General features: G+C 41.9%; 1 protein-coding gene across 2 annotated transcripts in view; it reads left to right on the top strand.

The window, feature by feature from the left end:
- Positions 1–552: 552 nt before the first annotated feature.
- c1qtnf12 (C1q and TNF related 12) overlaps positions 553–17,474 on the top strand; it is a 52,044-nt gene continuing 35,122 nt past the window's right edge. For both annotated transcript variants that reach the window (XM_069918774.1, XM_069918773.1), the window contains exon 1: positions 553–1,476. In XM_069918774.1, coding sequence (XP_069774875.1) covers positions 1,336–1,476 — 141 coding nt within the window. In that variant the 5' untranslated portion in view covers positions 553–1,335. The remainder of the gene's footprint in view (positions 1,477–17,474) is intronic.

The following is a 17,474-nucleotide window of genomic DNA, read 5'->3' as shown; positions in this document are numbered from 1 at the left end:
AAAGACTGAACCGGTCTTTTGTACATCATTTATTGCAAATTAAGTTTATTTTTGAAGATAATACTAAAAGGGTTGATCTAAATAGGTTCCACATTTATCACAAGAAGCCAAATAAGTGACCAAGAATAATGTGTTTTTATTACCAAATAACTTTAAAATCGTTATTGTTCTAATGTTTATAACTTGCTGTAATTGCACTGATATTACCTTTTATGCCATTTATTTAAAGGTTGATAAAATGTATCAACCAGCTTGTTACATTTTATGTGACGCATTTAGCTGAAATTTTACATTTAAACATAGCTATTTTATATTCTTCGGTTGATGTAAATCCACTGCGAGGACGAGCTTGCAATGTCTCGTTCTGGCGTCTTTTTCGTGTATGTTATGTTTAAAATGTTAGAGAAATATGATCATATTTATCCGCCACGGGAACGCGACGAATGATATGGCAAATCACTGATGGTCAAGCGCGATAATGCAACCTCGCGCTATAAATGTGAACAATGCCCCAGGGAAGGCGATGAAAGGCAGTGATGGGTGAGGGACTGTCACAAACCCTGGGTTCAGACTCCCTCTCAGGGACTCTCCTCTTTCCCGCGGCGTCCTATTAAAAAGAGGCAGACTCGGAGGGAGCGCGCCTCCTCCGCTGCGGATAATGGATTAAACAGACGGCACACAGACTCGGTGGGGGTTAGCTCCCCGCTCTCCTCCTCCTTCCAACAAACAAGGAGCGAGCGATCGGAGGCATGTGAGAAATTCCTAACCTCTCTCTCGCTGCCTCCTGGAGTGATTCTGAGCACTCCTGTCGTCCGGATGGTCAGGTTATTGGGATCCAATCCTTGACATCTGACGGTCAATTCCCTCCGAAAGGAAGATTAGCGTGAGGCAGAGTTTTCCTTTAACATCTTAACCCCCACCCCACCCCCTCCCTCTGCAACCGTGAGTGGGATCGGATTAAAGATAGCGAGGCCGGGCGAGGAGCGGAGGGATGTTCCCGGAGCGGCGCCTGAAGTCCGCAGCTGCGGGAACCCTCGCACTTCACCGGCCCCACTAGCTGGCCAGAGCGAGTGGCCAGCTATGCTTCATCTCAGCCCGTGGACACTCCACCACTGCCCCGGGATTTAGTCCCACTCTCCCCGTCTCCAGTTTTGTTTTTAACCCCCGCCCCCCAACATTTCTCACATTTGGGCCGAGAAAGTGGTGTTTCTCTGACGGAACCCCCATCCGATTCACCCACGTGTGAGGACGGCGCATCCCTGAAGCGGTCCGGCATTCAGTTCATCGCACCGCCACTTTCCAGCGTTGGTTTTTTTTACCGCCGCTGCGCTGACGATGAGAGGCTGGAGAGCGGCGATCCTGACCACCGTCCTGTGGCATCAGCTCGCCGTGTTCAGACAGGCGGCTGCCAAGAGGTCGCCGAGGGTAAACCAGCACACCGAGCCCTACAACACCAGCCTGACCAACAGCGAAGAGGTGAGCAAAGGTGCCAACTTGTTCTTTCTCGCCTGTCTACCTTTTCATCCTTAAATAGCAGCCACCTTCTCCAGGTTGGTAGAGCTTCTGGGGACATTTGTAACCACCCCGGGTCAGAGGTGGTGAGGAGCTTGGAAGGGTGAGGGGAAGCTGCAGAGCGACCCTCATCTCAGTGTAACCCACAAAGGGGCGGTTAGATGCAGTTCGGAACAGTTCTGAGAAATGGAACGCATTGACACGGGTGGTGAATTTTGGCCTGTAGGGAGAGGGAGACGGCGGTGTGGGAAAGCAGCTGCCGAGAGGGAGAAGGCCGGGATGGGAACGCGTTCCTGGGTGAACGGTCGGAGGTTGGAGGCGTTGCCTGCATGCCCAGGACCTGCACTTCCGCGTCTCAGTGACAGCACCCAGTGGGAATCGGACTGCGGCCACGCATGGGAATCGAGTCGCCGTGCACTTCTCCGCCACTTTTCATCTGCCCAGTCGGGCGAAACCAGCGCAAAGTAGCTCGGGGGACTGGAAAGAAGGGGTGGTGCTTTCTGGCATCTTTTTACACTGGTACAAGAGCGGCCCACAGCGAAATTCCGAGTTCAGGTGAATGGTGGTCATCACCGCGCCAGTCAGTAGGTTAGAGGCGAGGCGGGGCCCAGGGAGAAAAATCTAAACCAAGTGACTGTTTGTTCAAGAAGCGGAGGAAGACAGAGAAACTGCATCCTAATATACGGCGGACAATTTCTCCAGGAAAATGCAGTGAGCGGAGCAACAAAAAAAAATCACTCTTCTTGGTGCAGTCTAATCAGGGGAATTGCTCGCTGATCCCCAGTTCAATAGGGTTGTAATAGAGTTTCCACCATTGCCCTGGTTCGGGAACCCCCTTGAAAACTCCTCCAGTTATCTGAGAAGCAGAGAGAGACACTTCGTTTTTTTTTACTATAGATCACGATCTCACAGTGAGGTGAGGATTACAATTTTCTCCAGGCGCTTTCACTTTTTATATCAGGTGTACTTTTAGTAAAACATCTACTTTTGTCCTTTGTGCTTAAATCAGTGGTTCTCAACCTTTTTTTCTCCACTCACATACCACTTTAAGTTATCCCCAACTAACCACAGAAAACCTAGGGCATCGTGCTCCATGTTAGTTAGGGATGACTTAAGGTGGTATGTGAGTGTGTGGGGGGAGATTGAGAACCACTGGCTTAAATCCTTCAAGGAGTGCTTTTCTATGCAAAGAAAAATAATATTCTGCCTCATCATGTTAGTTTTGCACTATAATAAAAAGATCCAGAGCGGGCAGCTGGCCAGGCGAGGTGTCCAAGAGGAGGATTTTGATACCTGGATGAAGGACTCAACCTTGAAACGTTGGTTATATAGCTTTATCTTTACTGCATAAAGTACATTGTTTGACCTGCTGAATTTCTCCAGCGTTGTGTTTTTACTGATAATGTTAGTCAATGGAAGATTTGACATTTGGTTAAGTTAAGATTTAGTATTTGTGATAACACAAATGTCAATGTAAGGAGAATATAATCAATTCAATTCCAAGCATGTCATGAGAACAATTTCACAATCTCTCCAGAGTGAAGGCGTCACCTGAAAGGTTTTTCATGGTGGGCTGTTTGAACAAAAAGCTGTTGGAGAAATATTAAGTGTGTTTGATTCATGAGTTGGAGGAACTTCAGGGGCTTGCAGACTTCACTGCCCAATTGGCTCAGCAATGGCAGGAATGGAATAAGGTGGTGGTTCTCAACTTTTTTTCCACTTATATACCACCTTAAGTTATCCCTCACTAACCACAGAGCATCCAGGACATCTTAGTAACAAGTAAAGTGAATTGAACAACACACAAGAACAATGACACCACTGCTTTAGATAAACCCAGATCATACTTTTTTTTGGAGGGAATTGTCTTCATTGAGACAAAGAGCAACGGGTATAGAAGTAGCAAGAATTTAAGGTAAATTCAGGGCATGGATGTTATCAAGTCTAATGGTTGATTTTTGGCAAATGATCTGGTGAAAGTATCTGGCACACTATTCTCAAGATCAGCAGATGAATGTCTTTCACCCACAGGTACTCCTGAATGACTGCAGTTCTAACAACCTCTGGTTAATTCTTTGCTTGGTTCCTGGGATAAAGAGGTTATTTATAGTGAATAGCTACAATGATATACCACATCTCCTCCAGTTGGGTTGCATGCTAATTTAGCCTATTATGAATGGAAGAGAGCATATTAATGTGCTAACCACCAGGGAAACTCTTCATATCTCCCACTCAACCCATTGGTAAGAAAATGTATTTCCCAAATCAGGCAAAATGATCAGGGGTCTAATTTTTCTGACCATAGTGTGAGAGAAAATGTTTGTTTGATGAGTGTGAACTTCAATTAATTTTATAGTCACAGAAGTGAGGAAGAAGGGGTTTTTGATTTTAGGATCCAATCCAGGGTCATCAACTATTAGGACCCTGCCCTAAGATCAAAGACTCTGATGGTAATCAGATCAACAAAATTCAAAGGCACTTCCATTCTAAAAGTCCTTTAATTTTATCCTTCAGTAGCAACCAACACACCGTCAGGGCCAGGCCACCTTTAGGCTTTGACTCCCAGTGCCAGACCTTTCCCATATTGGAACCACACAATGACTGGATCATGCAAATAACTTGGAGATGGGTGGAGCTTGACACTTTGGATGCTGTAGTTTTGTGTCCAGGCAGTTACAAATAAAATTGGTATTCTGAAATAAAGCAAATCAAGGTAATGCTGGCTGATAAGAAAACTGGGACTGATAATATATAGTCTAATTGAGCTCTTGCCATCCATTCTCCATAGTTAGACTGATCTCTTGGAATTTCAACAATTCCTTGGCAAGGATGATACAGAACTGTAAACTGGCACTGTGAATGTTAATGGTCTAGTTTTCCCATGTCCTTCAGTGACAGAATTTTGTTTCAAACTGTATCATTAAATAAGGAGTGGACATGAAATATGCGTCACAGACTCATGGATTCTCAGAGACCAGCATGAACTGAGGAGTCTTCCGACAGCTCCTTCTTGCATAGTTCTTTCATCGAAGGAAAGTTGGCGTTTTAAAGACGTGTTGTTACAAAAAAAAAAGGCAATTGACAAAGCTCATAATTTTGGATCCTGAGAAGCATTTGTAATTGGTGGCTATTTTCAAAGTGCAGCCATGACTCGCTGCTCGCTGTGGTGGTAAAATCAGGAATGAACACATTTCCACTCCATCTGAATCTGAATGGTCAGTCAGTCAGCAGACCATACCTTTCATCTGGTGAATGATTCTATTGCGCTGGTTCAGTAACTTCCTTGTGAATTCTGCGCCTGCTGCTTGACTAGTTTTATGGTTTGACATGTTATGTTAATTGTGTTCACTCATTGGGTGCAAGGCACACCTCCGCAGTCACCTCTTCCATGAGAGCTTCCCATGTTTTCCGAGCTAAAGTTACTAATTTGCTTATTTTTGCTTAGTTTGTTAGTTGAATACGAGTCTGACTTGTAACTCCTTCAGATTCCTGAATGAGCAATGAACCACAAGACACCGCCTTTCTCTGTCTTTTTCTTTGTCTTGCACTATATCTTATTTATTTTATAATGTGGTTTATAGAAACGTTTGCACTATAATGCTGTTGCAAAATAACGAATTTCGTGACAAGTTCATGATTCTGATTCACACTGACACACCTATCTCATCCATACATATACAATATTGTTCTGCAGAACACCGTGCTTATGCCACTTTGATGTGACACTTATAAAGGGTACTACACTGATTAGGGAGATCTTGATCTTGCCAAATGGCCCTGAAAATCCCCAGCAATCCATCGTATGTGCACCCTATCGATGTTCATTGCTGTCAGAGGAAATGTGGTTACTTTAAGTAAAAACACAAAGCTGGAGAAACTCAGCAGGTCAAGCAGTGTCCTTTTTATAGCAAAGGTAAAAATACACAGCCGACGTTTTGGGCTTGAGCCCTTCATCAAGGTATGGAAAAATGTTGGCAGGCTTATTTTAAGTTTGCATCATGACCTGGCTTTCCATGAATGATTTATGATCGGAGAGAAAGAATTTTAACTGCTAAATCAGGTCAAGCTATTTCCACCAGTTGGCAAGTCAGGAAACAGAGTGCATAAGTTTAGGATATCATCAAAATATTATAATTGGTCAAGTGTGCAACATTCAGCTTGTTGGGAACATCCTTTATCATTGGTTGAAGTCACTGTAAAGGAAGGAGTCACTGTAGTTAGGGTGTTTAATTTATGCTTATTGCAAAGACCATGTTGATGATAGATTTACTGAACATGGCTCTGGGAATAAGACTGGGCAGTCATTGTATATTGTTCAATGCATACTTAAGCTTGTTCTGATGGAAGGTTGCTTTGAGCCACACCTGTTCCAGTCAATTTATTTGCTTAGAAATATAATTTTAAGTGAATCTTCTCAAAGATTTATACTTTGACCTTTTTTTCTCCATTCTGCCCATGGATGTCCATAAGCAGGACACATCCAAGTTTCTGCAGCAAACATCTGGCACAGAATGTCACGTTTAAACTGTGGCTCGTTGCTTCTCACAAGTGAATGATCCATGTTAAGGTTGGGAGAGCTCAGCAGCATTTGTTTTTAAAATTTATTTGAAGAACAAGCAGGAAAGAAATTACTCTTTTGCTGTAATCAGTTTTGTGAGTTCCCTCTTGTTTAATTTATCTTGATAATGGTCTTTGTTAGAGGGGGACAAGTGTGTCTGAGAGGATGCCTGTTCATGAGGTGATGTGCCAGTAAAAGGTAAAGGGTCCATTATTGTCATGTAAAACTACATTTCGAATGTAACAACCATGAAATTCATTAACTAAGGCAGGCAGAGAGTTGTCACTACAGCACCTGATGTTCCTACTCGGTCTCCCCTCCAAGTACTGACCAGTCCTGTGCCTGCTTAGCATCCGAGATCAGACAATCCCAGCCATATTCAGGCAATTTGGTGCTGTGTAAGTAGAAGATAAATAATTAGTTGGATTTGTTCAATAGATGAATCAGATTGAGATGGAAATGTCAATATGAATGTATGTTTAAAGTAAATCACAAAAATCTGTATGTCTATATGCAAGTACAAGATAGACATGTCTGCATGGGACAGAGATGCTAATAAAGATGGATAAATGAGATGTTTGTGTCAGTATAGGATAGATGTGCCAGTACAAATTGGGTGTGTCTATAAGAGTTAGGTGTGTTGGAACAAAGTGAATGTGTCAATAAAAGGTAGGTGTGTCAGTAGAAGACAGGTGGGTCAGGAAGAAGATTCACATATGAAAAAGGTATCACCATGTCAGAAAGAAATGGTTGTATCAGTGCAAGATGAGTATGTCAGGATGAAATAGGTCTGTCAGTACTAGGTGACCATGTCAACATGAAATGGGCTGGACTATTCTCTTTATCTCATTAGTTAGGTCACAGATATATTACGAATTTTTTTTTAGGAAATCTGTTTGTAATGGGTCAGAAGAAATGTATCTGAGGTTGCTTGTTACCTATTACACTCAGTAAAATTATCCACAGCACCTTGAAATCTTGATCTGTAAAGGAACTTTAGAAAATATCTTTTTGGTTGAAGCATTTCAGTTATTGTAATTAAAATTTGAGAAGAATGTTGTCAAAATAGATGAATGCAGTGTAATATGTTTGACACTTTTAGAGAAGAGTGTTTGGACTTTTACTTTCTTTGTCAGGTAGTCCTGATGGATTCATAAAAGAACACAACCAGATTGTTTAGAGTAAGTGCTGTGGGTTCAAGTTAAGAAAGTCTTGCTGCTGGTGACTGTTGTCTTGGACTTGCAGACAAAAGCATCTTATGGATGTTTGTAAACATGGAATTTTTACATGTCCTGTATTGCCTTTTTTCAGTTTCTCTTGACTGAACTGAGTCAGAGTGGTAAGGCTTTGGCGAGAACAGGTAAGAGGCAAGGAATAGTAGAAAAAGTAAGAAAAGGCCACCCTTTTCAATGAACAACAATGATTCAGCAGGTAGGCACAGGTAAGGGCAGGTTTTAGATATCATATATCTTGTTCCTCTAGTCATAAACAGTGAGAATGGCAGCCAAGGCAGGGGAATGCTCCTCTTGCAGAATGTGGGTCATCAGGGAAACCAGCTGTATCCCCGATAACTTCATCTGCGAGAAGTACATCCAGCTGCAGCTCCTGACAAGCTGAGTTAAGGAAATGGAGCTGGGGGAGTCTCCAGGTGGCGCTCATGGAGTGAACACGTTTTGGTTTTTGCTCCATAAAATATACTATTTTTAACCTGTATCCACCTTTGAACTAACTTCACAGAAGTCAGAAAGATCTTTATTATTTCTCTAATTATACTTGAGTCTGAAAATTTTGAAGAAATGACTGAAGGAAAAGCTACACGAGCCAAAACCCGGGCAGAAGAAGGTGACGGCCGAGAGAAGAAACAACCAGACATTAAACTAAGTGAGATGACCTTCACTGACTTTTTAAAATTCTTTCGTGATGAATTCAAAGATGTTTGTCGCAAAAAAGACCTAGCTGAACTTCGTACAGCTTTAATTGCCTCAGAAGCTGGAAATGGAGCTGGAGTTGGATGAACTCCGGATCATTCGGGAGGCAGAAGGAGTGATAGTCAGGAGTTACTATCACACCTAGGAGGCAGGAGGAGGGTAGATGATTAACAGTAAGGAGAGTAAAAAGGAACAGCAGGCAGTTCCCCTCAATAACAAGTATACCATTTTGGATACCATTGGAGGGGGCAACAAGCCATGGCGATCAGGTCTCTGGCACAGATTCTGGTTCTGTGGCTAAGAAGGGAAGGGAGGAGAAGAGGCGAGCTGTAGTGATAGGAGATTCCATTGTTAGGGGGACAGATAAGAGGTTCTGTGGAAGAGATATAGTATCCCGAATGGTATGTTGCCTCACTGATGCCAGGGTCCAAGATATCTCAGATTGAGTTCACAGCATTGTCAGGAGGGAGGGTGAACTGCCAGATGTCATTGTCCATATAGGGATCAATGACATGGGTAGGAAAGGTGAGGAGGTCCTGCAAGGAGTGTTCAGGGAGTTAGGTGCTAGGTTAAAGGACAGGACCTCCAGGGTTGTGATCTCAGGATTGCTACCCATGCCACATGCTGCTGAGGATTGAAGTAGGAGGATAATGCAGCTTAACACATGGCTAAAGGCACGGTGCAGGAGGGAGGGCTTCAGTCTTCAGGATTATTAGGCTCTCTTCTGGGAAGGTTGGACCTGTTCCAAAGGGATGATTTGCATCTGAAAAGGAAGGGGACTAATCTATTTGCAGAAAGGTTTCCTTGTGAGTTTACGCTAGATTTGCAGGGAGATGAGAACCAGAGTGGCAGAGTAGATAGAGGATTGGAGGAGGGAAAAGATGTGAAAATTACATGTACTGTTAGAAGTCAACAGGTTGTACATGGAGGAATTTTTCTAAAGTACATCTATTTCAATGCAAGGAGTACTGTAGGAAAGGCAGACAAGCTTAGAGCATGGATTTGCATGTGTTATTAAGAAATTTGGTGGCAGGAGTGGCAGCTCGATGTTCCAGCCTTCTGTGGCTTTAGACACGATAGAACAGAGCAGGGGGTGGGGGGGGGGGGGCCAGGGTAGGGGTGGAGTTGATGAAAGGGGGAGGAATAGCATTGCTTGTCAGGGAAAATATCACAGCAGTGTTCATGCAGGACAGACCAGAGGGCTCGTCTACTGAGGCTATATGGGTGGAGCTGAGAAATAGGAAAGGTATGACCATATTCATGGAGTTATATTATAGACCCCACAATAGTCAATGAGAATTGGAGAAGCAAATCTGTGGAGAGATAGAAGACAGCTGCAGGAAACATAAGGTTGTAATAGTAGGGGATTTAAATTTTCTACATATTGTCTGGGACTCTCATACTGTAAAAAGGCTGGATGGCTTGGAGTTTGTCAAATGTGCTCAGGAAAGTTTTCTAAATCAATATATAGTGGTGCTGTCCACTGGATTCACTAGGGGGTGCAGACCTCATTATATGACACCATCAGAGGGGGCGACACCAAATTGACTGTCCATAAAATGTTTGTGCAGTGTTTCAGTAGAAATTTATTATTTTTTATAAAAAGTCCCTGTAATTGGTTATAACAACAAAAATATTTTTTGTAAGCCCAACTTGCATGTTTCAGTATATCTACAAGGCTAAAACTCGATGCTAATTTACATTTTGAACTGTCATTATTACCCAATTACAATGACGCTTCGAATCACATGCTTTCTTTCGTCTGCACACGCTACAAGCACACGCTGTTGTTTTCGTGGCTGCTGGTGTTTTTATAGTCACTGCTTTTGTCAATTTTTCTGGTGCTTTAGCAACAATATTGTGGTAATTAGTATTTGTGAACCTATTATCAATAACTTTTTTCAGAATAAAGTAGTAATTAAAGGAAAAGAAGGAGAAAAATCAAAAAAATCAGTTACTAATAATGTTATATAACCATATAACCATTTATGGAGCGGAAACAGGCCATGTTGGCCTTTCGAGTCCACACCGGTTCACTAATTTTGTGCGCCCTCTTCAGGCATTGGTCCCGGTAGATCTTCATTCAATAACGATGGGCAAATTCAATGCAGGTGGAATCAGTCGTAGATAATCTCGCATGGAAGACCTGGTTGAGAGAATATCATGTCCTTTTCCCATTTGGGTAGCATTCTGTTCACATGACAGAGCTCAATGTCTGTTTCAGGAGTCTGGTGTTGGACATCTAAAGAACGTGAGCATCCAGCCAAGCTCAGGCCTCAGTGTTGGGGATACTGGCCGACGTGATGAGGCCATTGTTGGTTCATTTATCCTCCCAGTTATTTTGTAAGATTTGCAGAAATGACTTTGGTGTATTTTTTACCCAACACCTTGAGACAGCTGCCATATGTACTCCTGGTCTCAGAAACATAAAGGAGAATGGGGATCACTGCTGACCAGTGGACCTTGAGTTTTGCATCTTTTATCATCTTGATCTTTATAATACATTTTCTTCAATTGACCAAAGGGTATAATGATTCTTTGAGGGAGGTGGTGAATTTTATCACTGAAACTTCCCTTCTCTGAGAAATGTCTCTCAAGGGATGAGTGATGTCCACATTTTTAATGTCAGAGGACAGCAGTGTGCAGCAGGGACAGATTGTAGAAAGATTTTACAAAAGTTTAACATTAAAATCAACATAATTTTAATGTAGTTCTTAAATGTTTTTATTTTGAATTCTATTGCTTTCTTACCAAATTTTCACTTTAACCTCATGAAACTATGTAAATACATTTAGGCTGTGCATATGATATTGTAATTTAAAGGTGCAATTTTAATTGTGCTAGTTGTTTATCTCACTGCTATTGCCATTACATTCAGTGATTATTACGGGAATTACAATTTATGAATAACATGGGTACAAAAAAGATTCTGTATGGATTGGTGTGGGAGGAGGTCCATCGAGAGGGGTGGGTGACACCATGAGTTACTGCACTGGGTGACACCAACCCTAGTGATGCCACTGGTACAAACTATAGAGAACGCAACACTGGATCTCCTTTTAGGGAATGAGACAGGACAGATGACAGAGGTATGTGTAGGGGAACATTTTGGCTCCAGTAATCATAATGCCATTAGTTTCAAGTTTATTATGGAGAAGGATAGGGTTGAGATTCTAAACTGGAGAAAAATTCATTTTGATGAAATGAGAAAGGATCTAGAATGTGTGGATTAGGATAAGTTGTTTTCAGGCAAAGATGTGTGAAATAAGTGGAGGACTTTCAAAGGTGTAATTCTGAGAATATAGTTTGAATGTTCCTGTCAGGTTTAAAGGCATAGGGAAACTTGGTTTTCAAGGAATATTGGAGATCTGGTTTGGAAAAAGAGAGAAGTGTATAACAGGTATAGGCAACGTGGAGCAAATGAGGCACTTGAGGAGTAGAAAAAATGCAAGAAAAACATCAAGAAAGAAATCAGAAAGGCAAAATAAAAGACATGAGGTTGCTTTGGCAGACAATGTGAAGGAAAGGCCTAAAGGTTTCTTCAGGTATATTAAGAGCAAAAGGATAGTAAGGGACAAAATTGGTCCCCTTGAAGATCAGAATGATTGGCTTTGTATGGAGCCAAGAGAGATGGGGAAGATCTTAAATGGTTTTATTTCATCAGTATTCACTCAGGAAACTGCCACAGAGTCATGGGAAGTACGGAAAACAAGTAGTGAGGTCATGGAAACTATACAGATTAAAGAGGAGGAAGTACTTGCTGTCTTAAAGCAAATAAGGGTGGATAAATCCCCAGGGCCTGATAAAATATCCCCCCGGACCTTGAAGGAGGCTAGTAAGAAATTGCAGGGGCTCTGGTAGAAATATTTCAAATGTCCTTAGCCAAGGGTGTGGTGCATGGGATTGGAGGGTAGCTCACATTGTTCCATTGTTTAAAAAAGGCTGGTGAGCCTGACTTCAGTAGTAGGTAAATTATTGGAAGGTGTTCGAAGAGATCGAATATTCAATTATTTGGTGGGCTCTGGAACACTGGTCTTTACAAGTAGTGGGAAGAATCAAGAAAGGTGATTGCAACATTGATGTCAAAATTGAGAGTTAAAAAATGAGGACATATGGTCTACGTGAGCATTCAAAGTAAAGGGATAAGCATACTGAGAATGATTAACTGAGGAAGAAGCAACTCCATTGTGACTGGGAGGAGCGGTTGAACAGAGCAAGTATCTCATCTGGCTGGGCTCCAGCACTGCGTCAAGAGAAGGCTAATCCGCTTTTATCAAAACCAATCTGCCTGAATTTAACAAATTAAGCAAGTGTGAGTTTTTCAGTCAGTGAACTTTATCTGGTCAAGATCTGGATTAATTTGGAGGCCAAAACCTTCACACAGAAAGATATGATCTTGGAAAAAATCCTTTCATCGCAAAATTAAAGGATAATAAGCCGCTGGCTCTCAAAAAGATCTTCTTGCTTTTAAAAAGAATGTAACATAGATGGGGTGTAAATCTCCAATCAAAAACTAGCCCGACCTTGGTGGTTGGCCCAAGTTGGGCTGTGGTTAAAGATTGGCATGTCCAAACAGAGCATACCATCATGAGTGCGATTGCTCTGATTTTAGCTTTATCCAGCACACCACTGTATGTGTAATATGGATGAGATATTGCCTCTCTGTATCAATATACACCCCTTGACTAACAGGGAGGCTCACATAAATTATATTTTAATATACAGGTGCCAGTTTATCTACAATGGGTAAAGTATCCAACCATTCCACTGACTTATTCAAAATATAAAACCATTCACAACCTAATATACCCTCTTAACATGAAGAGGGATTCAGGTCCAAAACAGTGATTATATATGTTTACCTCCAATGAATGTTTCGAGATCTGCTGAGTTCCTCCTGTATTTCTGTGTCTTCACTACAATCATAACATCTACAGACCTCATGCTTCACAACCTAACATTATCCTATTGGTGAAGATAATTATTTAATTGAGGGTAGTGGCACTAAAGTGGACAAGGGAGAGGCTGTGGATGTTGTGTATTTGGATTTTTAAAAGACCTTCGATAAGAGATCTTCGCATAAGAGGTTGCTTAATAAGAAGAGGCCCCATGGAATACAGGGAAGATATGACTGGATGGAGCATTGGCTGATAGGCAAAAAGCAAAGGGTGGGAATAAAGGGATCCTGTTCTGGTTGGTTGCCGGTTACTAGTGGCCCTCCGCAGGGGTCAGTGTTGGGGCTACTAATTTTTACAGTTGTAGAGCGCGTTGAAAGAACCAAAGACTTGTTGATCCAAACCAAGGCTTTTATTAACTAAAAGACTGGAGCATATCACATGTAGGTCGACCAGTCCAGAATGACCTGGTATGGCTAGGAGCAATCTCTTAAGACCTGCCAGTAGGTGTGGCTATGCTCTCAGCCAATCAGAGTCATCCTACATATACACATTGGTGATAGAATCTGTACTATCACAACAATGTATATTGATGATTTAGATTATGGATTGAAAGGTTTTGTGGCAAAGTTTGCAGATGACACCAAGGTAGGTAGTGGAGTAGGAAGTGTTGAAGAATCCAAAAGGTTGCAGAGAGACCTGGACAGTTTAGGAGAGAGGGTAAAGAAATGGCAGATGAGATACAATGTTGAGAAATGTACAATTGGACATTTTGGAAGAGGAAATAAATGGGCAGATTATTATTTAGATGGGGAGGAAAATTCAAAATTTGGAAGTGCAAAGGGACTTGGGGCTCCTCGTTCAGGATAACCTAAAGGTTAACCACCAGGCTGCATCAGCAGTAAAGAAAGCGAGTGATACGTTGGCATTTGTTTCGGTGGAATAATGTATAAGAGTAAAGAGATGTTGATGAGGCCCTATAGGGCACTGGTGAGACCTCATTTGGAGAAATTTGTGCACTTTTGGGCCCCTTATCTTAGAAGGGATGTAATAATATTGGAGAGAGAACAGAGAAGGTTAACCAGGATGATTCCTGGAATGCAAGGACTAACATATAAGGAACATTTAGCAGCTCTTGGACTACATTCATTGGCGTACAGAAGAATGAGAGGGGATCTCATATGTGGTGAATCCAGGACGAGAGGGCACAGTCTTAATTGTGCTAGTTGTTTATCTCACTGCTATTGCCATTACATTCAGTGATATACGGGAATTACGATTTATGAATAACATGGGTACAAAAAAGATTCTGTATGGATTGGTGTGGGAGGAGGTCCATCGAGAGGGGTGGGTGACACCATGAGTTACCATTTAAAACAGTACCTATTTAAAACAGAGATGAGAAGAAATTTCTTCAGCCAGAGGGTCATGAATTTGTGGAATTCATTGCTACATCCAGCTGTGGAGGCCCAATCATTGGGGGAGTTTATAATTGAAAGGTATATAATTAGTCAGGCTATCAGGGGATATGGGGAAAAGGCCGGAACTTGGAACTAGATATGAAAACAGTTTAACTCAGGGTGGCATTGTGGAGCAGACTCGATGGGTTGAATGGCCTACTTCAGTTCCTTTATCCTGTGATCTTGTAAAAGTAGGTTAGGGTACAACGGACATCTTGTTTGTTTCCATCTTATGTGCTTACATGTTCTGCGACTTTGCAGAGTAATACCTAATTGGCACATAGAACGTAGAATATTACAGCACAGTACAGGCCCTTCAGCCCATGATGTTGTGCCAATCTACTCAATAAATTAAACCTTCCCAACTCGTATCCATAACCTTCTATTTTTCTTGCATCCATGTGCCTGTCTAAGTGTACCAGCCTCCACCACCACTCTTGGCTGTGCACCCACTACTCTGTGTAAACAGTACCCTTGACATCTCCCCTAAACTTTCTTCCCTTCACCTTTTACAGATATCCTCTGAGGTTTGCTACTCTGGCTGTCCACCCTATTTACATTGCTCATCATCTTGTAGACATCTATTAAGTCACCTCTCATCTTTCTTCACTCCAAAGAGGAAAGCCCTAGTTATGTTATCCTTGCCTCATAAGGCACGTTCTCCATTTTAGGTAACATCCTGCTAAATCTCCTCTCCATAGCTTCCACATCCTTCCTGTATTGAGGTAACTAGAACATGTAGTGGAATTTTCTCACAGACTCTTTCAACATAGACATCTGCCAATGACGTGTCGAATTAGCAGTCTGCTTAATTCTGGTCTCACGGATTATAACTTTAATATACAAATGCACTGAATAATATTGTAATAACTTTTTCAACAATGAGTAGACTGCCTCAAGCAGAATAATTCTGTTTCTGTGATGACAGACTCTAACATATAACCCCAACATAATTGGAATGCTTGTTGTACCTTTTCTGTGCAGGAAGGAACATGTGCAATGAGTTTCGCACCTTGCTCTTGACCTGCCTATAGTGTAACATGGATTGCTCACATTAAACACCTGTAATAGAGGGGATTATGGCAAAATATTCACATGGCATGTGCTTTACATTTAATTGAGACTGGAATCATGGAGGCGAAGCCCAAATAGTGTCAGAGCTGGCAGGGAAAGTCATGCATGTATCTTGTGGATTGTGATCATTTAATTCCATTCTTCTGACCATTTAATTAGAGGGAGAATCAACTCTAACAGAAAAGGAGGCAGTGAGAACTTCTGCTTTGATTGAGTATCCTTCCTGTTCACGGTTATCAGACAAGCTCCATCTCTCCTTCTCGACAGATGCTGTCTAACCTGCTGAGCATTCCCCACGTTATTTCATATCCTTCTGGTTTATTATTCTTTAATATGAGTCATTCATTAATGGTTTATGAATATAACAAAGTAAAGAAACTTGATGGGACTGATTTACTAATGTATTTACTAATGCAAGATAAGGCGCCAAAGTACTGAAATATATGGTTTTTGGAAGCACTCAACTTCAGATGTTCAGGAATGAAGATGGGCTTTTAGTGGAAGTACATGTCAAGGCTGGGAACTGAAATCAAGCAACATGATTTTAGTCCTGAGCAATGGTATTTAGTTTCTTGGCCAATGAAAGGTGAGTTTTCTGTCACACTAATACCTCTCTCCATGTGCTGAAGAGAACATGTTTGGGAATGAAGGGCTGAACATGCTGAAGCAAATATTTGCTCTCTGTAACTCTGATTAAAAACAGTATACTGGTATCTTTGGATGACAGAACCAGGAATTAGGACATCACAGAGAGAGGCCAACTGCTCTATCAAATCTGTGAAAAGGTTTTGACTCTCTCCCGTAACCATGAGGGAGCCCCTTTTCCACTTAAAGGTTTATTGTTTGAAATCTGGCCCAGTCTGCAGGCCAAGAAAACGAGATGATCTGAGGCCAGTGAAAAGATGCTGTCCAAGCTGTGGGTTCCAACTCCAGCTACCTCACCCCATTCCCCAGTGTTTTCCTCTAACCTCACTCCATTCTCATGTTTAACTCCAACCTCACTCCATTCCCCAGTGTTTAATCACTCCATTCCCCAATTTAACTCCAACCTCACTCCATTCCCCAGTTTCACTCTAACCTTACTCCATTCCCCAGTGTTTTACTCTAACCTCACTCCATTCCCCAGTTTAACTCCAACCTCACTCCATTCCCCAGGTTAATCACTCAATTCCCCAGTTTAACTCCAACCTCACTCCATTCCCCAGTGTTTTACTCTAACCTTACTCCATTCCCCAGTGTTTAATCACTCCATTCCCCAGTTTAACTCCAACCTCACTCCATTCCCCAGTGTTTTACTCCAACCTCACTCCATTCCCCAGTTTTACTCTAACATCACTCCATTCCCCAGTGTTTAATTACTCCATTCCCCAATTTAACTCTAACCTCACTCCATTCCCCAGGTTTACTCCAACCTCACTTTGTTCCCTAGTGTTTAACTCCAACCTCACTCCATTCCCAGTCTTTTTGAACCATAGAACATTACAGCACAGAAAAAGGCCCTTCCAAATGCCAAACCATTTTTCTGCCTAGTCCCACTGACCTGCAGCCACTCCATAGCCCTCCATACTGCTCTCATCGATGTACCAGTTCAAATTCTTAAATGTTAACATTAAGTCTGCATTGGCCACTTCAGCAGGCAGCTCATTCCACACCCCCACCATCTCAGTGAGAAGTTCCCCCTAGTGTTCCTCTTAAATTTTTCCCCTTTCACCCTTAACCCATGTCCTCTGGTTTGTATCTCACATACCCTCAGTGGAAAAAGTGTATTTATATTTACTCTGTCTCTCCCCCTCATAATTTTAAATACCTCTATCAAATCTCCCCTCATTCTTCTATGCTCCAGGGAATAAAGTCCTAATCCGTTAAACATTTCCTTGTAACCCAGTTCCTGAAGTCTGGGCAACATCTTAGTAAATTTTCTCTGCAATCTTTCTATCTTATTGATATGTTTCCTGCAGTTAGGTGATCAAAACTGCACATAAAACTTGAAATCTGGCCTCACCAGTCACATACAACTTTACCATAACATCCCAATTTCTATAAATAC

The sequence above is a fragment of the Narcine bancroftii genome, chromosome 2 (genome assembly GCF_036971445.1).
Source record: "Narcine bancroftii isolate sNarBan1 chromosome 2, sNarBan1.hap1, whole genome shotgun sequence".
Lineage (NCBI taxonomy): Eukaryota > Metazoa > Chordata > Chondrichthyes > Torpediniformes > Narcinidae > Narcine > Narcine bancroftii.
Note: the sequence above shows the minus strand (reverse complement) of the source record. Positions and strands in the feature narration are given on the sequence as shown.